We start from the raw sequence: 23,322 nt of genomic DNA on the forward strand, positions 1-23,322 counted from the left end.
GGTGTGTCCCCCCCAGGATGGCGGTGGGTGCCAGCACCCTTCCAGCCACCGAACAGCTCCATGCAACTGTGGCTTCAGTTCCCAGCTTTGTCCCCCGTCCCCCCCCCCCCCCCACCCCGTGCTGGTGGGACACAGAGGGCAGCAGGGCCAAGGGGGAGGCGGAAGGGGGGAGCGGGGGGCAAGCACTGGTACCCCCAGGAAGGACGGCGGTGGGCACACAGATGGCATCCCACCTGTGTTTTGTCACACACCCCCCCCCGCCACCCCCTGCGTACACACGGCTCCGGGGGTGACGGGCTTTGCACCTTCCCTAACAACTTTGCAAACGAGGTGTTTGCGGTCCCGGCCCTTATCTGGCACCGGTGGCTGGGCAAACCCGCCGGTGGCCCCCCCTGAGCGGATCCCCCAGACAATGCCACTGCCGTGTCCCCAAACAGGCGGGGGGTCTTAGCCAGGGCCACCTCATGCTCCCCCCCCAACCTCTCCAATACACTTTGCAGCGGGAAGAGCCACCCCAGGGCTGGATCCCAGTTGCCAGACTGTGGTACGGGGGCTGTGACAACGCTCCGGGTGGGTTTTGTCCCCAGGGGTAGCCGGGGTAGGACCTGGGGGCTCGCTGGGACTGGGGGGCACCAGGGTCTCCCCTCCTTCAGGCTCCAGAGACGCATCCTGCTGCGGGGAGGGACATCACCCACCCCTGGGGTTTGGTTTCCCCACGGTGCTGCTGCCCTGGGCGATTCCCCTGCCTTTGTGCCTCAGTTTCCCCATCTGTAGGAAGGCGAGGGGGGGGGCGTGGGGAAGCGGGGCAGCTCAGCGAGGGGATGCTCCAGGCCGGTGGCTGGAAAACCAACGTGGCTGCTTGTACCGTGGTCATAGAATCGTTTTGGTTGGAAAAGACCTTGGAGATCATCAAGTCCATCACCAAAGCGCGGCGCTCCGCTCCGCATCCAAGCGGCTTTTAAACCCCTCCAGGGCTGGTGGCTCCACCAGCTCCCTGGGCAGCCGGTGCCAGGGCTTGAGCATCCTTCCCACGCGGAAATTTTTCCTAATATCCAATATAACCCTCCCGTGGGTGCAATTTGAGGCCGTTTCCTCTTGGCCTGCCACTTGTGACCCGGGGTCCCCCCAGCCCCCTGGTCCCCGTGCCGCAGGCGGGTGCTGAGGATGCCGGATGCGGCCCCGCGTGTTTGCGCAGCGGCTCAGGCAGCAAATATTGACCTTGCTCCTGGGGCGCAGCCACGGCTGCTCCCCCCATCCGTCCCCCGCTGGGCGCTCGCCCCCAACTCTGCCGTCTCCGGCTAATCCCCCCCAGCCCCACAGAGGCCCCACACAGCACCTCTGCTCCCCCCAAACCCTTGGGGGTCCTCCGGCAGCTCGGGGGGGGGGTGGCGGGGGGGTGTGCACCCCCGGAGCCCTGCGGTGGGATGCGCAGCCTGGGCCTGTGTTGCAGGAAACTCGGGGTCCGGCTCCATCCCCCTCTCTGCAGATGGGGTGTCAGGGCTGATGGTGCCACAGCTCCCCCCGCCCCCCCCCCCCCCCCCCCCAATTGCTGAGGCTGGGGGGTGTCAGGGCTGATGGTGCCACAGCTCCCCCCGCCCCCCCCTCCCCAATTGCTGAGGCTGGGGGTGTCAGGGCTGATGGTGCCACAGCTCCTCCCGTCTCCCCAGTTGCTGAGGCTGGGGGTGTCAGGGCTGATGGTGCCACAGCTCCCCCCGCCCCCCCCCCCCCCCACAATTGCTGAGGCTGGGGGTGTCAGGGCTGACGGTGCCACAGCTCCCCCCGCCCCCCCTCCCCAATTGCTGAGGCTGGGGGTGTCAGGACTGACGGTGCCACAGCTCCCCCCGCCCCCCCCCAATTACTGAGGCTGGGGGTGTCAGGGCTGATGGTGCCACAGCTTCCCCCCTGCTCCCCCCCCACAATTGCTGAGGCTGGGGGTGTCAGGGCTGATGGTGCCACAGCTCCCCCCCGCCCCCCCCCCCAATTGTTGAGGCTGGGGGTGTCAGGGCTGATGGTGCCACAGCTCCCCCCGCCCCCGCCCAATTGCTGAGGCTGGGGGTGTCAGGGCTGATGGTGCCACAGCTCCCCCCGCCCCCCCCCCCCCCACAATTGCTGAGGCTGGGGGTGTCAGGGCTGACGGTGCCACAGCTCCCCCCGCCCCCCCTCCCCAATTGCTGAGGCTGGGGGTGTCAGGACTGACGGTGCCACAGCTCCCCCCGCCCCCCCCCCAATTACTGAGGCTGGGGGTGTCAGGGCTGATGGTGCCACAGCTTCCCCCTGCTCCCCCCCCACAATTGCTGAGGCTGGGGGTGTCAGGGCTGATGGTGCCACAGCTCCCCCCGCCCCTCCCCCAGTTGCTGAGGCTGGGGGTGTTAGGGCTGATGGTGCCACAGCTCCCCCCGCCCCCCCCCCCCCCCCCCAATTGCTGAGGCTGGGGGTGTCAGGGCTGATGGTGCCACAGCTCCCCCCGCCCCTCCCCCAGTTGCTGAGGCTGGGGGTGTCAGGGCTGATGGTGCCACAGCTCCCCCCCCCCCCCCCCCCCCCCAATTGTTGAGGCTGGGGGTGTCAGGGCTGACGGTGCCACAGCTCCCCCCCCCCCCCCCCCCAATTGTTGAGGCTGGGGGTGTCAGGGCTGACGGTGCCACAGCTCCCCCCCCCCCCCCCCCAATTGTTGAGGCTAGGGGTGTCAGGGCTGATGGTGCCACAGCTCCCCCCCCCAATTGCTGAGGCTGGGGGTGAGTGCGGGGGCCAGATCCTGCTCTGCCCCACACCCTCCCGTGGGGGGGGGGGGGCGCCATGTGTGCTGTGCGAGATGGGGGGGGGGGGTGCGTATATGAGTGAGCGTATGAGTGTGCGTGTGCACTGCGGCGGGTGTGCGTGGACACACACGCGTGTGCAAGAGCCCGGCGTGTGACGCTGCGGGTATGGCAGCCAGGCAGCACGGCTCCCGCGCCGGGGGTATAGCTCAGTGGTAGAGCATTTGACTGCAGATCAAGAGGTCCCCGGTTCAAATCCGGGTGCCCCCTTTATTGCTTCCTTTTGGGGGTTTCCCTCTCGGGGTGCCCCCTTCAGTTATTTTTTTTTTTGGGGGGGGGGGGGGGGGGAGGTGTTTCCCTCTTTTTTTCCACCCCTTTAATTTCCTCCCCAGTCCCCACAGCTCTTCTCCTGCTCCCCTCAGCATCGGTCGCCCCTGCCAGAGACAGCGCTTCCTCTTGCAGAACAGACCCCACTCTCTGGCAGGGACCCCCAGGATGTTGCCCCCCCGCCCCGCCCCCCCCCCCCCCCCCCCCCCCCCCCAGCTTCCCCAGTTCAGAGCAGCCGAAGGGCCGCAGGGTCCCACATTGCTCCCCCACCCCCCGCTTTGGCCACAGGCTGGGGCACAGGGTCTGGGGGGGGGCAGCATCGCCCCCAGTCCCTTGGCATGTGATGCAGCTCTGGGGGTGTTTGCACCCGCCTCCTGCCCCCGGCCCCCTCGCCCAGGGCTGAGACCCCCATCCTGAGACCACCACCCCGGGACCCTCATCCTGAGACCCCCAATCCGAGACCCCCATCCTGAGACCCCCAACCCGGGACCCCCATCCTGAGACCCAGACCCCAGGACCCCCATCCTGAGACCCCCAACCTGGGAGCTCCATTCTGAGACCCTCACTCTGGGAACTTCAACCCAGGACCCCCAATCCGAGACGCTCATCCTGAGACCCTCATCCTGAGACCCCCACTCCGGGACCCCCACCCCGGGACCCCCATCTTGAGACCCCCACCCCGAGACCCCCAACCTGGGAGCCCCATCCTGGGACCCTCACTCTGGGAATCTCAACCCAGGACCCTCATCCTGAGACCCCAAATCCGGGACTCCCACCCCGGGCCCCCCATCCTGAGACCCCAAATCCGGTACCCCCATCCTGAGACCCCCCACCCCGGAGACCCCCACCCCACCTGCTGCAAGGGGAAGAACTCGGGGACGAACGCGGCCCCCGGGGCTCAGCCAAGTAACCCCCCCCCCCCCCCCCGCCCCGCAACCCGGTGCAGGATCACCGACCCCGGGTTGCCCGCGGTGGGGCAGGGTGGTGGGACCCCCACCCCGCTGATGCCCCCCCCCCCCATATCGCTGGGGGCACGGCGGGGGGGGCCCGCACATGGCGACAGGTTTCCCCGCAGGGATGCTCGGAGCAGCCGCCAGCCCTGCCCGGGACGGGGGGACACACGCTGCCCGAGCCCCCCCGGCGGGGGGGGGGGTCCTGCCACCGGCTGCATCCCCACCCCCAGCCCCACCCCCGGCCCCACCCCCACCCCCGGCCCCACCCCCGGCTCCGGCTCCCGCTCCCGCGCCGGCTCCGAGCGCGGCTCCGCGGGGCGCCGGCCCATGGCGGGGCGCTGAGCCCCCCCCCCCCAGCAGAGCCGGGGCCAGCGGTGCCCACCGCCCCCACCATGCGCTGGGGGGGCCTCATCCTGCTCTGCCTGCTCCGCGGGGTGCTGGGCGCGCCGGGCCCGCGGGGCGCAGGTAGGGGGGCTGGGAGCGCGGCGGGGGGTGTGGGGCGACCTCCGGAGTAGGTGTGTGTGTGTGGGGGGTATCCCGGGAGTGGGGGTCCAGGGGGTCCCGGGGTGCGCAGCGCCATGCGCGGCCCCGGGGGCTGGAGTGCCCGGCCGGGGGGTCACTGTGCCCGGGGGGTCGCGCCTCGCCCGAGCCGTCTGCCTGCCCCCCCCAGCGCTGTGCCCCCCCGGGTGGGTTGTGTTTTGGGGGTGTCTTCTTGCTCCCCCCCCCCCCCCAGGCGCGCAGGTGGGTGTCACACCGCACCCCGCAGCCACCCGTGGGGTGGGACCTGCTACGGGGGTCCCCATCTGCGCCCCACGTCCCCCCCTGCCTCAGCATCCCCATGCAGAGGGCACTGGCACTGTGGGGTGCCAGGACTCCCCCCCCCCCAAGCCGTGTGGGGCAGAGTGGGGCTAGTGGGGTGCCCCCCCCCCCGGATCCCCCCCTTCCCCGTGACACGGCTGATGCTGGCCTGGCTGGGGGTGCAGCCGCGCGGTGAGATTTTGGGGAGGTCACCGGAGCCTTCGTGGGGGGGCTCGTTGGAGCCTGCGGAACAGGCTCTGCTCCCTGGGGGTCCTCAGTGGCGAGGGGCTGGGCCCCCCTAGTGCCCCCCAGCCCCCCTTTCCCCATCCATCCTCAGGGGGGTACACCCCCCCCAGCTGCCAGCTCAGCCCTGCTCCCCCTGCCTCAGTTTCCCCTCCTGGAGGCACTGGGGACACGCTGCCCCACGGGACAGCTCAGGAGGGGCCCGGGAGCTCGTTAGGCAGTAATTAGCTCCCTCTCCCTGGGGGTGAAGGTGGGACCCCCCCCCCCCCCAGGGGTTAGGGGAGCAGCATGTGGCCCCACCGGGTGTTTTTGCTGTCCCACTCGCTGGGGACAGACGTCCTGGCTCTGTCCCTGCCCGTGGGCGAGCGTGTGCCGGCCGCGCCGCCTCCGCCCGTGCTGAGCTGCCGGGAAATGTGATGAGTCTCTGCAGATTTGGTCCCAAATGGCTTTTTCATGTGTCCCCCCCCCCCCCATCCCCACTGCTGTGCCGTGTTTCTGGCCTCCACTCCCTGGGGCTGGAGCTGGGCAGGGAGGGATGTGGGATGAGGGACACGTTTCTTCTGGAGATGGATGTTTGGAGGCCGCCGTGGTACCCAGGCCCCGTACCGGCCTGGTGGAGGAGACCGATGGCTGGGGACATCGAGGACACGGCCACGCTGGTGCCCTGTTGCCGAAGCCACGTCTTCCCCATCTCCAGGACCTCATGCTTCTCCCCACCCACTGGCGTGTGAGCTGAGCTGGGGGGGTTGGAGGTGTTTTTTGCCTCCCTTCACCCCTCCATCACCGCTGTCCTCCCCGGGCCGTGGGTGTCTGTCACCTGTCCCTGCACCCTGCAGCCACCCTGACCCGAGAAGCCCTTCCCTGCATCTCCATCATTGCTGTCATGCTGCTTATCAGGGCTGAGACCCCCCAAACTCATGTCACCTAAGCAGAAAGCTGCTTTGCTGGGGGAGGGGGTTGATCCCAGCCCACAGGCGGGTGCCAAGCCGGTGTGGGACCCCACTGACCCATTCTTGTGCCCCCCCAGGACGCCCTCCCGGGAGCCCAGCGGTGGGCGAAGGGCAGCGGAGAGCTCGGGAGACCTCAGCGGGGACAGAGGGGACCCACATCAGCCAGGACCTGGTGGGGGGCAGCTTGGCCATCGACACGCTGCCGGCCAATGAGACACGGATCGTGGTGAGTCGGGGTCCCCGCTGCTGCCCCTTGCCTGCCCCGAGGCAGGATGCGGCCAGCGCCTGACCGCCCAGAGCTATTTCCAGGCTGGGCAGGGAGCTGGTGGGGACGCTGGCTCCAGTTTAATATATGGTGGGTAATTACAGCCCAGCGAGAGGTGGCTGTGCCCCGGGGACCGCTCCGAGCCCTGCGGCCGTCCTTGCCTGCCGGCCCTGCCAGGTCCCAGGGCCATCCCTGCCCTGAAACGCTGGGAACACTTCGCTGGCCGCGATGCCACGTGTGATGCTGCCGAGGGTGCTGGGGCGAAGGGGCTGTGAGGGAAGAGGGGGGGGTCCATGGCAGCTAATGAACTCATGTAGCAGCGCTGTCACCTCCTGGGACATCTCACTTGGTTCTCACATCCCGGCTGTGCCTAATTACCCGCCCTCAATTAGCTCCCGGTTATTTGTGGCGGGGCCTCCCTTGGCAGCTGAGGGTCTCGGGGATGCGGGGAGACGCGTGGCTCTGGCTGAGGCTGGGTTCTGGTGGAGGATGCGCTGGCCGCGGTGACCGTCCCGGTGTTTTTGCCGGCAGCTGGTGGTGGATTTGGTGGCATTAGTGCCCTGTGGCACAGCGTGCAGGGGAGGAACAGCTGTGGCTGTTTCTGCTCCGCTCGAGCTCCTTGGCCAGCAGGGATGGAGAGGGGCCAGAGGCCAGAGAAGTCCCTGATGTGGAAGTGTTTAAAAAAAACCAGCCCCAAACCAGCCCAAAACCACCATGGCGTGTGGAGATGCCGGGGAGCCGCAGGGAGGGTGTGATGGTGCTTGTGGTTCCCAGGAGGAAAAGGCAGCAATTTCCTGGGGCTCGATGCTGTCGGGGGGATCGGAGCGTCTGCCCCGAGAGCGGGGCCACGTTCAAGGTCAGGGATGCTGCTCCTCCACGCGTCACTGCATCGCGCCGCATCCAGCCTGCAGAAGGTGCGACCCTACCTTGGGCTGAGGCAGCTGTGGCCTGGAGGGGCTTCCCCTCTCTCCCCTCCCCAGATATTTCAGGTTTGGGATGCAGCAGGGCAGCTCAGGACCTGGAGGATGAAGAGGGCTGTGATGTTGGGCGTCACCTCCGTCCCTCCCCGAGCTCTGCCCCACGGCGGCTGCACTCCCCACTTATTTGTGTGTCCAAAACCTCCCCGCTCTTAATTCCTGCTGTAACCAAAGCAAGGTGACGGATTAGGACATCCTAATGAGTCAGCGATGAGGTCAGGAGCTCGGCAGCCAGCTCCTCCGCGCTCCCGGCCCGCCTCTGTTTCCCCCCTGGTTTATTTGGATGGCGTCGGGGAAGGCACAGCAGGGACAAGGGCATGAGAGGTCTTGTCATTTGTCACCCAGTGCTGGCCTGTCCCTGCATCCCAGGGGGTTTCCATAGCGTTTGCATGGGGAGGTGGGTGCTGGGATGCAGCAGGTACTGGCACAGCCTTCCCTGTGCCTCAGTTTCCCCATCCATGGGGAGGGAAGGCTCTGGGCTGCACCAGTCCCTCTGGGCAAGAAGGGGCTATAATTGCCATGGGGGAGAGTTGGGAAAGTTTTCCCTGGAGTCAGGGCTTCCACGGGAGGCGGAGGAGTGCGACAGCTCTCCCTGAGCTTTACTGAAGCAGAAAAAAAATGCCAGGTTGCAGAATTTTTCTAACAGCATTTTATTCCTCCCGCCTCCCGCAGACCTGCAGCAGCTCCCGGGGGAACAGCACGGGGCTGTTGGACGCGGGGGGCTTCGCTTTCTGGTTTTTTACCCCCTCCAAGCCACGAAGCCCTGGGCCGGGGGTTCCTTCCCTGCCTCTGGCGCTGGGGTTCGTGCGCAGGGAGAGGGTCCCGGGTTCGCCCAAGGTGGGGAGAGCTGGAGGGAGGATGCTGGGGGTGAGGGGGGCTGGGGGTCAGAGGGGGCTGAGCGGCAGAAGAGCAGCAGATGGGGACAAGCGGCGAGCGTGGCAGCGTGCCAGGTGCTGGCACGGAGCAACGGAACAGCGCTTTCCCAAGGAAAATTAAGATGCTTCTCGTCCCCCCCCTGGCCCCCAGCATGAACCGGCCTCCCCTGACAGGCAACAGCTCCCAGCTGTGTCCCCAGCTGTGTCCCCAGCCCCCCACGTGCCGAATCCTGTCGGAGAGGGACGGTGTGGCCAGGACAGGAGCTGCGCAGGGCTGGCTGCACCCGGGATGTCACCTGCTCCCGGTGTCCCCAAGGAGCTGCCGCAGAGCCAGGCGGGCAGGTCCCCGCTGGGGCCGTGTGTCCTTCGGGAGGTCCCCGACCGCTCTGAGGTGGCTCTTGGCAGAGCTGCCCTGTGGTCTGTGCCCTGGGCTGTGGGGGAAGGGGGGCGCGGGGGTGATGCTGGTGGCTTGGGGAGGTGGCGGGGGGGTGCCTGGGGTCCCTCTCCTTGCCCTGGGTGAGGAGGGGGGGGTGGTCGCTCATGCAGAGCCGTGGCCCATCGCACGCTCCGGGGGTGCCACCCAGCAGAGCACCCCCAGCCCTGCTCCCCCACCGTGTCCCCCCTCCTCAGCCCCTCGCTCCCGCTCGGCTGGCGGCGGTGGCTTGGCCGCTTTCCCCAGGCTGCCTGGTCCAAGGGTCGCGGTTTCCTCGGAGCTCCTGTCTCCGGTGGTTTGCTTCGCTTCTAGCGATCTCTTTAGCCTGTAACTTCGAGCCCCTGGCTCTGGAGCGGGATGTTTTCCTCCTGGGAATGTTGCATCCGCTTTGCTCGAGTCTGGTGTGGGTCACATCTCTCTCTCGCCTGCCATCTCTGCGCTCCATCGGTCTCCTGGGTCTTCTCTGCACCTTCTCCTACTGCTCAGCATCCTTTGCTGGCTTCACGCGGGGGTTTCTGTGCCGGGTTTGTTGCTGCTTCGTGCTGAGGTTGGGTCCCAGCTGCTCGGAGCCGTGCCTGGGGGTTCACACCTCCCCGGAGCAAGCTGGGTGACACTGTCCCCTGTCGTCCCCCCCCGTCTCCCCCCGGCTGCAGGAGGACAACCACAGCTACTACGTGTCACGGATCTACGGGCCGGGGGACACCCGTCTGAGGGGGCTGTGGGTTGACATGGCAGCGGCTAACAGGAGCCAAGTGAAGATCCACGGGATCCTCTCCAACACGCACCGGCAGGCCTCGGTGAGCCCACGGGGCTGGTGGGGGCAGCCTGGGGTGTCCCCGTGTCCCCTCTTCCCACAGGGATTTTCCGGTGGTGGCACCTTGCCCCCCCCCGGGCAGCAGCGTCCCCTCCGGGTCCTCGTAACAGCCCGGTGGAGACCGAGGCTTGGGAAGCATTTAATCTCCCACAGCCCCAGTTTGGAGCTGAAGGGGATGAGCCATGAGGACTGGGCACCCACAGGACCCCTGCTCCCACCCCTCTCCCACTCCTCCAGACCCCAGTCCCGGGAGCTTGCCCCAGCCCAGGACAGAGCTGGTGCTGGTGGGCACGGACCTGTGTCCCCGTGTCCCGTCCCCCCCCTCCCCAATTCCCACAGGTGTTTTTCCAAGGGCTGAGGACAATTCTCACCCCATCTCCCTCCCGCAGAGAATCGTCCTCTCCTTTGACTTCCCCTTCTACGGCCACCTCCTGCGACAGGTCACGATAGCGACAGGGGGTGAGTCGGGGTGGGACGGGGGGTCTGCACTGGGTAGGTGGTCTCGTGGGGATGGGGCTGGACACGGTGCTGGCTCTAACCTCGCCCCACATCCCTGAGCCCTGGGGAGCTGAGACAGAGAAGGGGCTGCAGCCCTTCCAGCTTTCTCCCTGCACCCCAAATCCAACCCCTGTCCTGCGGGTCCGCGGGGAGCGGGGTGCTGCTGGTGCCTCGGTGTCCGCAGCAGTTGAGGGGATGCAGGGGGGGCTTGGGGGAGACCTGGGAGGGGGATGCTGGGGGTCAAAAAGGATGGGTGAGCCGGGGCAAGGGCGGTGGGAGGTCGGGAAGAGGGAGAGAGCATCCCGGGGTGGTGGAGGGGAGCGTGCGCTGCTTCACCCTCCTCTGCTCCTCAGGTTTCATCTTCATGGGGGACGTCATCCACCGCATGCTCACGGCCACGCAGTACGTCGCCCCTCTCATGGCCAACTTCAACCCCAGCTACTCCCGCAACTCCACCGTCCAGTACCTGGATAACGGTGAGCCCCGTTCTGGCTGCCCCCCTACCCCTGCTAGCCACATCCCTGCAGTGGTAGCCCAGTTGCCCGCTGCTTCCCTGTGAAACTGGGCAAAGGGGGGGCTGGAGCCAGGTGAGGGTGTGGGGAAGGGGAGCCTAGGGCAGCCGGGGGTGTTCAGCACCCGGGGGGGGGGCAGCAGGGATGTTTGGCAGCGGTTTGCTCATGGATCTGCTCAGAACTGGAGGTTGAGGATGCCCCAACTGGAGGTTGGGGACGAGGTGGTTTGGAGCTTCAGGCTGTGGAGATGTGGCACAAGGAGAGACTCGAGGGGGGACGACACTGACCCGCTCTGGTCTCTCCCCCAGGGACGGTTTTTGTGGTGCAGTGGGACAAGGTCTATCTTCAGGGGAAGGAGGACATGGGCAGCTTCACCTTCCAGGCGGCCCTGCACAGCACCGGGAGAATCGTCTTTGGGTACAAGGAGGTGAGAGATGTTTCTGCTGGGGCAGGTGCGGCAGGAGGGTCCCCGCGGGGGATCCCTGTGGGTCTGGGGGGAGACAAGGGGCTGTAACTGTTCACACGCTGAGTCTGGGCATTCCCAGTGCCACCAAAGCACTGGAGACTCCTACAGCAGCGCCAGGAGCCCGGGGCAGGGCTGAGGTCCATCACGTCCTCTCTCCCCGGCTGCAGATCCCCATGCCGGTCCTACAGATCAGCGCCACCCAGCACCCTGTGAAAGCCGGCCTCTCCGATGCCTTCATGATCCTCAACTCGTCTCCCGAGGTGCCTGGTGAGTCCTTGAGGAACAGGGGGAGGCAGCTGATCCCACCGGGATGCCGAGGCTCCCCTGGCATCGCAGCTGGGAGAGGGGGCAGCTGGGGAAGGAGAGATGAGATGTCCTCAGGTTTGGGCGCTTCAAGGCATGAGGGTGCGCTGCTTGGATTCACGATGGGGAGCAAGGGAGCGTGAGGAGGCATACGGGGCTCGGCTGCAGCGATGCTCTTGTGTCCCACATCCCTCTGGGGGTGCCTCCCCCTCGGGGAGCATCTCTCCATGGCCAAGCTCTGGGTGGCCCCGGCTCACGACGAACGCTGTGTGCTTTGGCAAGGCGCTGCAGGCAAAAGGCCTCGGTGCTTCTCGCCCAGTGTGTTCCAAATCGCTGCGAGCAGCCAAGCTATCGCTTCCCTGACTTCCAGCTGATGAGGAGGAGGGGAAGAACAATTGCAAATGAGCCTGGAGATGGACAAGAGGCTTGGCAGGGGGTGGGGGCTGTGTGCCCCGTTTCTATAGGCATGGGGGTTTAGGGGAGCCTGCAAGCTGCGCTGCTGCTGCTCTGGTTTGCCCTTCAATGCGTGTCATGGCACGGGTGCTGCAGGGCTGCTGCAGGCAGGGCTGGGACCTGCACCTGCGTCCATGGGACATGGGGACAGCTACATGCGTGTCTGCATGCTTATTCCACGTGTGCCACGCGCTGCAGGCATGGGGCGAGCTCGCCAAAAAGGCTCTTCCAGGCTCTGCCATCCCCTCTTGTCATGAGAAGCCCAACCTCGCTGCTGCCTCCCCGCGCTGCGCCCGACGCGGTTGCTTTTCCTTGTTATTTATGGAGCCTGCCATCTGGCCCTCATTTATTACCCGTTTACAACAGTTTGTGTAAAAATCTCGGCCAGGCTGGATGGTGCCTCCCCTCCCCGCCAGCCTGCCCTCATCGGGCTGGTACCCTCCGTCCCCGGTGGGCTTACGGACCCCTGCCTCTACCTCCTGCCTGCCCCGGGGGGGTGAGGGGAGAAGAAATGCAAGAACCGGGCATGAAAAAACCTAATGAGGTGAAGAAACAAGGCTTGAATGGAAGGAGAGGAGGGGGTAGAGGGGGGAGCACTCTGTCCCGCTCATCCACTGGTCTCCCAGAGCCGTGCTGGAAGGACAGGTTTGATTAGGTGTGCAGGTAGGTGTGATGCCAGGGAAGCATCTTGGCTGGTGTCACCACATGAATTAGTGGCAGGTTGTGGGACAAAATCTGGGAGAAGCCTGAATCCAGGATAAGACCCCTCTGGCCCCCAGGATGAAGGGGAAAGAGAAGGAAGGGGGAGCTGGGGGAAGGCGCCGGGGGAGCTCCAGGCAAGCGCTGCGCACGGGGGAGGCTCACAGCCTCGTGAGTCACTGACGAGCAATGTGTTGTGCAGCTTGGTGTTTGTTTGGAGCGATGCAGGACTGGACCACATCCATCTCGGGAGTCTCTGCTTGGGGAGAGGGGGGCAGAGAGCTCCAAGCTCCTCCTAGCAAAACCGGGAAGAGGAGAGCAGTGCCCTGACATCCCTCCTCCCCACCAGCACCCCCCTGCCTTGCTTCTCCTGCAGCCTGACAGCCTCCGCACCCTGTCCTTTCCCACAGGAACGACCCCAAGACCTGGGGCCACCTTTGCCTTTCAGCTGGGAGGTGGCAGCAACCTCAGCTTTCCCCGCACGTGCTGGGATTCCCGCTGGGATTGCAGGGTGGGGAAGGGTGTGCAGGGTGGGTTTGCGCCCAGCCTAAAGCCAAGGCTCTGCGTTTCAGAGTCCCGCCGTCGGACCATCTATGAGTACCACCGTGTGGAACTGGACACCAGCAAGATCACCAACATGTCAGCCGTGGAGTTCACCCCACTGCCCAGTAAGTTGGACAGGCTGGCTTGGTGCCCCAGCACGCGTTCCCCTCCTGTGGTTGCAACCAGCGGCTCCAATTTACAGCCAAAGGGGGAAGCCAAGGCTGGAGGAGGCAGGTTCAGTGGGTGCTGCCACCCATCACCCAACGTTTGGGATCCTCCTGTGCACCAGAGCCAGGGAGGGAGGGTGTGCTACCAGCTGTGGTACAGCTCGCCCCTGCACGGGGGGTCCCCCAAGCATTCTGTGGCTGTTGCTGAATGTCCTGTACATCCAGCTCTCTCTGGATTCATCAGCTCAGAGTCAAGCTCAGGCAACAGCAAATGCCACACGTGTGCCAGCCCGGCGGCTCCGTAGCTGAGGCAGGAGCCCGGCATGCGGCACAGCTCAGCTGGCATGGAGGATGCTGATAAAGGAGGGATGGAGGATGCTGATAAAGGAGGGATCCGCAGGGGCTTCACCTGAACCGATTTGCTTAGCGCTCCCCAGCCAAGCAATGGGAGCAGCGGTGCCAGGCATGATGTCCCTAGGATCTGCTGTGGTCCCACGCTGCGCTCCCTGCTGCTCTCCCAGCACCCTTCCTCGTGTGCAGCCGTGTCGATGGCTCTTGTTGCTCACCCGTAGATCCCCTCTCGCCTCAGTACTTTATTTCCTGCACTGAAATTTCCAGCATTTCCCAACTGTCCAGCCACCGAAACTCCTCTTTGCTCTGTAAGCTGCAGCTAATTTTGCTGGACACTGGTTCACTTCAGGTCTGTCTACGAGACATTTTCTACGCCTCCACACTCTGCTGAAATTTCTTAAAGATCCTGCTAAATAGATACATTTTTAGTGTTCGGATCCAAGGACACATGCGCACAAGGGAAAGTCATCATGCAGTCCGTAAATGCAGAGCAGAGAGTAAATCTGTCATGAAGATACCAAGGTTATGCATTTAAATGGTCTCCCCAGGGTATTTTATGACAATTTTAACAGCAGGCAGGGTTACTGCAAAGCAGATCATAAATAAGCATTCTGCAATAATTCTATTTTTTCTCTTTAAGACTTGCTATTTTGTTTTTCGCCAGCAGCTAGGGTAGCCGAGAGCAGTATCTTCAGAGGACCCACAGAGCGGGAGAGAACTAGACTCCGCTTTTTCTTCTGGGGGTTTAATTTTTAGCCTTATTCAGGTCAGAAGTGGATGAACTGGGTTAGCCTCGGCCTTTTCTACAGAGGTCCGTGTCCTCCACGTGGCAGTCCGCTGGGGAAAGCGGAGGAGGTCAGGACTGGAGGCCACCAGAACAGTGTGGGCAGCCCAGGTCAGGGGCAGCAGCGGCGGTGGGTTTGCGAGGGGCAGCCTGGCGAGCCCAGGGATGGAGTGTCTGGGTCAGGGTGGAGGTGCACCAGGCACCCCAGGTGGGATGGGGATGCTTCTGCCTTTTGGGCAGGATGTGACCCTCTGGTGCTCTGCCTTCATCACTTGGTATTTCCCAGGACTGGATCGGCTCTCGGCTCTCATCGCAGGCCGTCAGGGACTCCCAAGGGGCTTGTTAAAACTGCTGGTTCACTTGACTTCTTTTGCAGACAAGCCCTCTTGGCCATCTTTTCTAGACAGGGTGACGAGCAAGTGGTGGTACTTTACGAGCAGCTAGTCCTCTCCAGCGTGGAGATGTTCTTGCAGAACTACTTAGTGTGGACATAGCAACAGAGGGTTAAACCTCTCAGTTTTGCTTGCTTCCTTCTGAGAAACACCCTCTGTAGAAGAAGAAATGGCATAAGCCTCAGGTGTGTTTTAATTCCCAGCTGAGCAGAACGGGAAGATGTTTGCAGGTGGACGGGGAGTCCGCTCCTGCTCAAACGGTGCTGACTTGTCCTGCAGGTCTGTGGCAGAGGGAGGTTGGGTTAGAGACTCATCGCTTGACGCTCTGGCTCTCCCCGTGCCACCAGCTCTCAGCAGATGCTCCCTCGTGCCCGTGCAGATGCTGGTGTATCACTGGTGCGTCTCTTCTCTCTCTTTTACAGCTTGTCTCCAGCATCAGAGCTGTGAAATGTGTGTGACCTCGGAGCTGACCTTCAACTGCAGCTGGTGTCATGTCCTGCAGAGGTAGCTGCCATGAGTTTCCTTCCCACCTCTTCTCTTGCTAATGTTTCTGTTGCTGGGAGAGCAAGTGCAACTCCAGGTCTGATGCCTGTATTAGTGTTGTTGGGGTTTTTATTATTATTATTTTCCTTTTTTGGCTGGCTTTGGGTTTTTGTTGCATTTTGGTTCAGTGAGGGTGCTGCGCTCAGCCTTGCAGCCGTGGTTAAGCGGTGATCTGAGCTCCGGTTACACGCCGCTGAAAGGAGACGTTTTGGGTTTTTGGTCCTGATGTTTTGATGCAGCAGCTGGAACAAGTTGAGACCAGAAGCGCGACTCAGTAAGCTTAAACATGGGGGAAACGTGTCCTGACTTAGGCTGTGGTTTCAGACAGAAGGGCAGGGCAGGGAGGCTGGGGAAGGCTTCAGTCTGAAGGATGGCAGGTAGGTCACAGAGCCAGGGATGCTCCTCAGGACCCCCAACTGCGGGGGCGGGGCTCGTCAGAGGGGAGACACAGCAAGGGTGGGGGGCGCTTGCTGCTTTTTTGGAGGTAAATGGAGGATGCGAGGGGACGAGGCTGGCCCCGCTGCAGTGCCGGCCATGCAGCAGCCCTGCTCCGTGCTCTCCTTCAGCTCCAGCAGCGTGATAAGGAGCATGAGAGAGTTTAATGAGATTTTGCTGAAATATTTATTTAGAGCTAGTGGCAGGGGAGAGGGCCCAATAACACAGATCCTCGCAGGTGGCACGGGGACAGCCGTGCTTTGGAAATGCCCAGCTCTCCCAGGAAGGCACGCTGGCTGGCTCCCGTCCCAGCGCCTGCCGCAAGGGCAGCCTTGGCTCACCCCGGCGTCGCTTGCAGGGCACCTTCACCCCTTTCTATAGCCCTTCTCTCAAGACTTGCACCCTTCCCTTACATGCAGCAATTTCGGCAAGGTATGAGCAGGACAGCTGGGACAGGGAAAGATCCCAAGACATCAGCAAAGCGACCCTATAAATCAGCGTTGATTCACTGCCTTTCAGTGGGCTGGAATACAACCCCAGCCAGGGGAACATCATTTTTCAATGACAGTTGCTCAGTGGTGGCTTCAGATCAGAGAATATTATGTTCTCGCAGCTGAGAGAGATGCGTGAAACCAGATGTGGCTTTGGTAGCAAAACCAAGCCTGGGATACAGTGGCTTAGCCTGGATCTTGTTTATGCTGAAACCCCGAGGTTCGAGGACTTCATCATTCTGCTTATTCCAAATTCACAGCGTTTGCAAACCCAATCTTCCAAAATCCAAGCCGCTGTTGCAGGATGTTTGTTCTTATCGCTTATAGTCGGGTGACTTCTTGACGCGTTGGCTAAAAGCCACGCTTCCTGCAGCCGTAACGGCGTGTCGGCACCTCAGCCCTGCAGCGCCGGAGTTACAAATGGAGAGTACAAATGGCAAGCGTGGTGGAAAACGCAAGCTAGAGCAAGGCTGCCGCTATCTCGTTGGCTTTCAACCAGGTTGGTTTTGCAAAGCCAACATGATCTTGCCCAAGGAACTTGGTGGGGTGGCTTCCAGGCTGAGCTGGACTCGGGATGCACCCCAGAGTCCTCTTAGCTCTCAGCTGGGCAGTGGAGTTTGTTTTTTTGCTTTTGCTGAGCCTGTAGTTGTTACAGGAACAGTACTTTCAGCAGAGATCTTGGTGACTCAGCAGGTCCTGCAGGTTTTTGTGGCTTTTCCTCTTTTTTTTGGTAGTTGGGTAAATTAGGGCTGATATGAGCTGAACCCCTGGTTCACATTTTGGTATCCCCAGAGACTTTCCAAGGGTCAGAGTGCTATTTCATTCCCTCTGCTTCTGCAGAGATTTCTCTAGCTGGTGTTTTCCTGATGTCGTTTGTAATTTCTTTAATGTGTTTTTCCTGTGCAGATGTTGCTGGAAAAAAAAAAAAAACCTCGCGAAGATCACGGCCTTGCCCTGGCACAGAGTCCAGGGGATGGAAATTCAAACTCAGTCTATATATTTTTCCTATTTCTCTGCTTCTCCGTTTCCCTTGGAGAAGTGGTGTTGACCCTTTTCCTCCTCGGTGAAGAGGAACATTTGGGTCCTTCCAGCACAGCTGTACTGGAAACCCCATGTCTTTGGAGGCCAACTTGTATATAATCTTTCCAGTCCTCAGATACTTGTTTATCCAAGTGTTTGTACGCAGCACCCATCGGGGCAGCATTTGGGACTTGCAGGCAGCTTAGAAATCACGGGCAAATAAGCATTATTATTGCTGTGTCTGTCGGGAATTCCTCTGCCACGGGCTAACACTTCTTTTCTCCACAGATGTTCCAGCGGCTTTGACCGGTACCGTGAGGAGTGGCTGTCCTACGGCTGTGGCCAGGTGAGGCTGAGAGAAGAATCACTTCCCTTAGGTCCTCGGCTAGGAGGGATTCTCATCTGCAGAAGACAACAGTGGCCCTATCCCAGCTCAGAAAATTCATGCTCAGCTCCGCTTGACCCACGCTGCTCTGGAACAGGCTGGGTATCCCTTTACATAATCCCTTTCCCATTACAGTGGATGGTTAAAGGATGGTCCATCTAACCCTGCGTGTGCCTTACTGGAGTCTTGTTTTGGTGTTGGTCGATGCTGGATATTCAGTAAAGGTGCAGAGACCTCCCTAAGTTAGCAAATGGTGCAGTTTGAGTACACTGGGATATTTTTTTTCTTCACCTTCTGAAGCATGACTCTTACTCACTCTTAAGCATGAAGAAATTAGCCCTTGTGATATTTTTTTGTCCTTGTTAGCACAATTATCTCCACATTGGATGAACTAGTTTCTTTGTCTCAGAAAGATCAGCTCTAATGAAACATCTGTTTCTGCTTTGGGTGGTTTTTTGGTTGGTTATTGGGCTTTTTTCCTTTCCCCACTGAAAACTCAGCTTTGTTCCCTGTTAATCAAGAGGGCTGAGTGAGGAAAAAGGAGGTCACAGGACTGATGTAAGGTTAGCCAGCGATGCAAGGAGGTCAGGCTGCAGGACCTTGCCAGATCATTGTCATTTGTCCTACTTCAGTGGTTCCCAAACTTTTCCTCCTCTTCTCCAACCTCCAGGTCACCCCCCACATACTTCCCTCTGGTACTTCTGGACCATGTCCCCTGCTTTCACTCCGGGTTTGAACCCCAAGGGCTCGGTTGCCCTAAGCCTGGGAAGCGCAGCCCTCACCGCTGGCTCCCTGGCACTCTTGCTTTACGAGAGCTGGGAAAAGTAGCTGTTCTCTCTTTTCTTTCCAGTCAGATGAGAAGACCTGTGAGGATTTAGCAGAAGGCAACTACTATTCAGCACCTCCTGAGAGCTCCTTCTCACCGCTGGATGAGGATGTCACCACCTCCACGTCCTCGCTCTTCATTGACAGCCTCACTACGGAAGGTAGGGGCAGGTGGGGTGAGCAGGGATGCCCCATCCTTGACGCTTATCCCCGGCGAGGTCTTTCACTCCGATGCCTCATAAAGCCAACTCACATCCAAATAAATACAATCACGACCCCATCTTTGAAGCACAAGGGAAGGGGTGAGGACAGGAGGCAGTGGACAGGAGAAGGAAGGGCAGCTGAAGAGGTGGGACTGAGTGACGTGGCCAGGGGGGAGATGAAACCCTCCAGTGGGAAGAGTTTTACAGTTGCATCGCAGCCTTCGGACACGTTCGTGAAGGTCAACAAGCAACTAGTCCCTGGTGGACAGACTCCCCAGCATCGTAACAGAGGTTAATACTGTACATCGAGGCTCGTGCTTTTAATGTGCCTGGTCTTAGCTGGTGGCTCAGGGCTGCCAGCGCTCTCAGACTGGCAATAATACAGCACAGGCTGGTGATTGCCCTCTGCTTGGGAACAGCGTTTGTTTCGGCATAGGAAAGCTCCACATAAGAACCCGAGTTTCCCTCGAGACACCCATGTTCTAAAGCTTGATAATCCTATTAACACAGGGCTGGCTCCTCAGATCCTAGCGGCAGGTATCACTTCAATTTTGCTGCTTAATAGTCCCTAACGCAAACTGCTAATTAGAATAAATAGAAAGGAACATTAGTAATTGTCCTTCAGCAATGGGAAGGAGTTGGGGGGAGGAACGGAGTGCCTGCCTGACAGAGTTGACTTTGAAAGGAGCAATTAAAGGAAGGGGGAGCGTAACACCACCACTGAGATTATTTTCCAACTCATCGCCAATTCTTGGAAAAAGAACAAGAGGCTTTCTGTGACATAGTCAAGCATGAAGTTAATTTGTAATCTTGGAAGGAAACAAACAGCCAGCTGCATCAGGCAGCGAACTTTATCTGGAGAAGCACAGCGAAGGAAGGAGTGAAGCAAAGGAGTGGACCCACCCCTCCGCAGCCTCCCCAGCCAGCCAGCCCTGCTCGCTGGATCTTGTGGAGATGTTTGTGGATGTGTCTGGCTCACTGGTCATGCGTCAGTGCTGCAGCGAGCAAAGGCATGAGCCAAGCAGTAAGAATCCTGGATCAGGCTTTCGGCTGGACTCGCGAGGTCGGTGATGTGGAAGCCATCAAGGCATAAAGCCTTGTACGATACGTCCTGGCTCTTCCGGAATGAGGTGAAGAATGGAACTGGATTTTGGGCTCCTGTGGAAGACAGCTACAGCGTAACACCCATCGATTTGGGATGTATTGGCGGGGTATTGCTGCAAATGCCATAGTCTGAACACAGACACCCAACAGGGCTGGGGCCTCATCCAGCATTCCCTGATTGTTCAGCCTTGCACACTGAGCATCCTTAATGACCAGTTTCCCCAGGTGTTTGTGCTCCAGGAAGACAACCAACCATAAGCCACATGTTTTCACTATTGTTTTCTGTGTGCCTTCCTCTTCTGCCAAACTCCAGAAGTTTAAAATTGTCACTGGCCACGTAAGTGCTGTGCAAAGACGTGCATTCTGTCAGTGGCCCCATTACAGAGGAACAAAAGTGGGTGGGAAGCATGCAGAATATCATAGAAAGCTCCTAACTTTACTTTTTTTGCCTTTCTTTTCTTTTTTTAGATGATACGAAGCTCAATCAGTATGCAGGAAGCGAAGGTAAGGCCTTAATCTTCACTCTTGCCTGCTTACAGTTGTTCCAAGCGAAAACATGTTACACTGAAAGCAAATGCACCGGGGAGTTGCGATCAGTCAGCAGGGTGGACAGGTGAAACCGAGATTGGAAGGATGTAATCAAGATAAGGCTCCTATTATCCTTACTCTGATTAATACCATTTCAGATAGTGAAAAGTGAGAGTCGGGACCAATCTGCTTTACCCTGACGCTGTTTGTCTACTTTTCCCACGTAGTCCTGCTGTGCAAACTAAGATGATGAGTTTCCTCTTTCTGTGTATTTCCCTTTCTTTGCAGTTTTTTGCATAGACACAAAGTCCTTTTTTTCTTTTGAATTTCCCCAGCTGTGACAAAGAGCAGTGTAAAATCCAAACATAAAAAGCATCCTTAGCCCAGCTCTGCCTTTTTTATCTCTGTTCCCTTGAATCTTTTCTCAGTCCAAGTCTGTGCGTCACCCCCGAGGGCAGGGAACCAAACTGTTGCCAGTAATGCTCTTACTAATTTCAGAGTATGGGAAGGAGCCGAGCCCTCTTCACCTGATGTCAGGTTTGCAAGAACTTTAGTCAAACCACGAGCCTATCCCTTGTACCTGAAAGCAGCTCAGGAAAGTTAAACTGGCTGAACTGGGTGCAGGATCAGTTCCTTTGCAGACATGGGGCCTTTGAAATGCATGATCTTCCCAGTTTCAGCCAAATTGCTCCCCAAATGGCTGGTAACGTCACTGTTAATATATGCCACATCCACCCTCTGTAGCTCTGTGCGATTGCATATTCATAGCCGAGGAGCGAGGGCAAGCTGGAGGGCTGTGGGTAAGACACACTGAGGACCCCACTCAGCATATGGCTAATGGCTTTCTATCAGAGTGAGCAGCCAATATATAAAGAATATGGATTGGAGAGGGGGTTACTGCATGGTGGTGGTTTAATCTTCTTTCAAACCAGCTAACTGCTATCAGCTGAAAGGAATGCTGGAGCTCAGGCAGCTCTCCAGTGCATCTTCCCTTCTTGTGGAGCCAAACAAGGGCAGGCCGAGTTGCTTAGTCGGCCATGCGGCGCTCTGGAGGGTCTCGCCTCGCTTTGCTTTTCTGTCCTTTCTTTTCCCGAGGTCTCAACACAGTTCGAGACTCAATGGAATCCTTTTTTTTTGCAGGTGTGGGAAGCAGCCTTCCTTCCAAGAAAGCAGGCGCCCCGATTCACACAGGTACTATCGTGGGGATCGTTCTGGCCGTGTTGCTCATTGCAGCTATAATCCTTGCTGGAATTTACATCAACAGCCACCCCACCTCCAACGCTGCCCTGTTCTTCATTGAGGTGAGTGGAGAGCCTTATCCCGGGCTGTTTTTTTCTTCCTGTGCTATCCACGCAAATCCTAACCTGCTAGAGGAGAGTGGGGAGCAAAGAGAAGAGGAGAGGGGAAACTTTGGTAGGGTTCATATCTGAGTTTCTTTTCATGGTCCTACAGTCACAGCTAATCCCCCAACCTCCAGTTGATGATGTTTTAAACTTAGGCTCTCTCCCTCCCACACTGTTTTATTTTGCTCCCTTTCACATGCTCCCTTTCACACATCGCCTTTTTTTTTTCCCCGTGCAACGTTAGACTCTTCCACCTGCTTGCATGAGCAGTCGCCACGCAGCCTGGTTGGAGGGCTCAGTTGGAGCTATGGCATAATTGAGATCGCTGCCTTTTGAATTGCCCAGCTGGATTTTGTTGACTAAATTTGTCAGACTTTACTGATAGATGTGATGCCATCAGCTACTCTGGAAGTGGTGGCGTGAATGCTCTAAATGGAAGATTTTAATTCTCGGAAAGATAGGGGGTCCAGCAATCTCCATCTGCTGTTAAAAGCTAGAAGACCGCTTGGTGTAGGATCCTGAGGCAGTCAGAAGTGGGCTGAATCCTGGCACAGGAGCTGCTGCGGAGGGAGTGAGCAACACTAAGCCCTCAGCCTTTCCTTATCGGTCCCTGGCTTTTTCCTAGAGCACTTGTCTTTCCTCCATCTGCCCTGTTTGCAGAGACAGGCTTCAGAGGATTGATCTGCGTGGCCTCTACCAGTTCAGTACCTGAGGACTTGGCAATGTTTGATGCATTTATCTACACACGGCTGAGAAGGGGCAATCGGGTGTGCCTGTTTTGCAGATCGAGGGGAGACACGGAGCTGATGTGTGTGTGGTCACACAGGAAGCCTGTGGCCATCCTTGGCTGCTACCCTGGGCACAGGCTGTCCTTGTTCTAAGTTTGATGTGACATTGCACCTAAAGTTTCCACTTCCTCCCCGCTCTCTGTTTTAACCTTACTAGTGGGTCAGTTCAGCGAGATTGAAGCATTGTAATGAACTCTTTTAAGCATAAAGTGATTTTTAAATTATTTTTTTTTATTAACAAAAGTCAAACTTTCACAAAGACAGCATTGTTTTTATTTCAGGACTGAGTTTTCTATTTCCCTACAGGCTTGGTGTGAAAGGGTCTGTCATAGCTTCTGATGGGTCTTTGTTTCCATCCACAGCGAAGGCCACATCACTGGCCTGCCATGAAATTCCGAAATCACACCAACCATGCAACGTACTCGGAGGTAGAGCCAGCCAGCCAGGAGAAGGAGGGCTTTGTCGAAGCAGAACAGTGCTGAGCGCTTCTACCCCTGCATCTCAAACCTCCCATGTCTCAAATGTTGGAGTTGTCTGTTATTCTATTGCAAAGTCTTTCCCCTCTTGGAAAAGAAACAGCAAGTAGAGGAAAAAGACCCAATGGAGTATTTGAAAAGAATGAGTCAGGGCGAAGTGAGGCTGGACTTGCCCGGATTCCTCCTGGGACAGCAGAGCCTGCAGCGGTGGCAGTCAGTTCCGACATTGAACTCTGCCTGCAGCCTGGCACCGAAGCCCTGGATGTGGCGGTAGAAAAAAGTGCAGTCCATTTTTTAGCTTGGTGTGGGGTGTTTTTGTTTTGTGGTTGGGTTTTTCCTCCCACGATGTGCGGCTGACCTCCTCCCTCCTCCGCCAGGAGCCTTAACAGGGGCAGCAAAGCAGGGGCAAATCTTGGTATGGGCAAAATACGTGGTTGCCTCGAGCAGCAGGCTCTTGGGGACAGCAAAACCGATGCTTTTTGCTGCACACTGGCTCTGTCTGCATTCAGGAAAGTTGGGCGGGTTGCCTCTGCCGCTCTCCACGGAGAGGCTGGGTAGCTGGGGGTAGATGCTGCTGGTGGCCCAGGAGAGGCCAGGTTGGCTCTCCATCCCCTCTTGCCCAGCT

At 59.4% G+C, this 23,322-nt stretch overlaps 1 protein-coding gene and 1 non-coding gene across 3 annotated transcripts; both read left to right on the forward strand.

Annotated features, from left to right (window-relative positions):
- Positions 1 to 2,951: 2,951 nt before the first annotated feature.
- TRNAC-GCA lies at positions 2,952 to 3,023 on the forward strand. Its single transcript has one exon. It is a non-coding gene; the product is annotated as a tRNA-Cys (tRNA).
- A 1,389-nt stretch (positions 3,024 to 4,412) lies between these two features.
- PLXDC1 (plexin domain containing 1) lies at positions 4,413 to 22,703 on the forward strand. 2 transcript variants are annotated; one of them, XM_040617556.1, is made up of 14 exons: positions 4,413 to 4,498; positions 6,102 to 6,250; positions 9,228 to 9,371; positions 9,778 to 9,847; positions 10,240 to 10,362; positions 10,707 to 10,825; positions 11,032 to 11,131; positions 12,892 to 12,987; positions 14,979 to 15,060; positions 17,334 to 17,391; positions 18,281 to 18,416; positions 20,031 to 20,066; positions 21,231 to 21,391; positions 22,584 to 22,703. In XM_040617556.1, exons 1-14 carry the CDS (start codon positions 4,426 to 4,428, stop codon positions 22,701 to 22,703), a joined length of 1,467 nt encoding a protein of 488 aa, XP_040473490.1. In that variant the 5' UTR covers positions 4,413 to 4,425. The 2 variants fall into 2 exon arrangements, with proteins under 2 accessions (XP_040473490.1, XP_040473489.1); XM_040617555.1 differs by lacking the exons at positions 21,231 to 21,391; positions 22,584 to 22,703 and having other exon boundaries at positions 18,281 to 20,115.
- Positions 22,704 to 23,322: the final 619 nt, after the last annotated feature.

This window comes from Falco naumanni, chromosome 18 (genome assembly GCF_017639655.2).
Source record: "Falco naumanni isolate bFalNau1 chromosome 18, bFalNau1.pat, whole genome shotgun sequence".
Taxonomy (NCBI): domain Eukaryota; kingdom Metazoa; phylum Chordata; class Aves; order Falconiformes; family Falconidae; genus Falco; species Falco naumanni.

What these genes read in the sequence shown, in the direction of transcription:
- PLXDC1 (XM_040617555.1), top strand. Translation starts at nt 4,426, where the DNA reads ATGCGCTGGGGGGGCCTCATCCTGCTCTGCCTGCTCCGCGGGGTGCTG. An exon ending in GGTCACGATAGCGACAGGGG is followed by an intron (nt 9,848 to 10,239) that starts GTGAGTCGGGGT and finishes TCTGCTCCTCAG; the next exon opens with GTTTCATCTTCATGGGGGAC. An exon ending in GGAGTTCACCCCACTGCCCA is followed by an intron (nt 12,988 to 14,978) that starts GTAAGTTGGACA and finishes TCTCTTTTACAG; the next exon opens with CTTGTCTCCAGCATCAGAGC.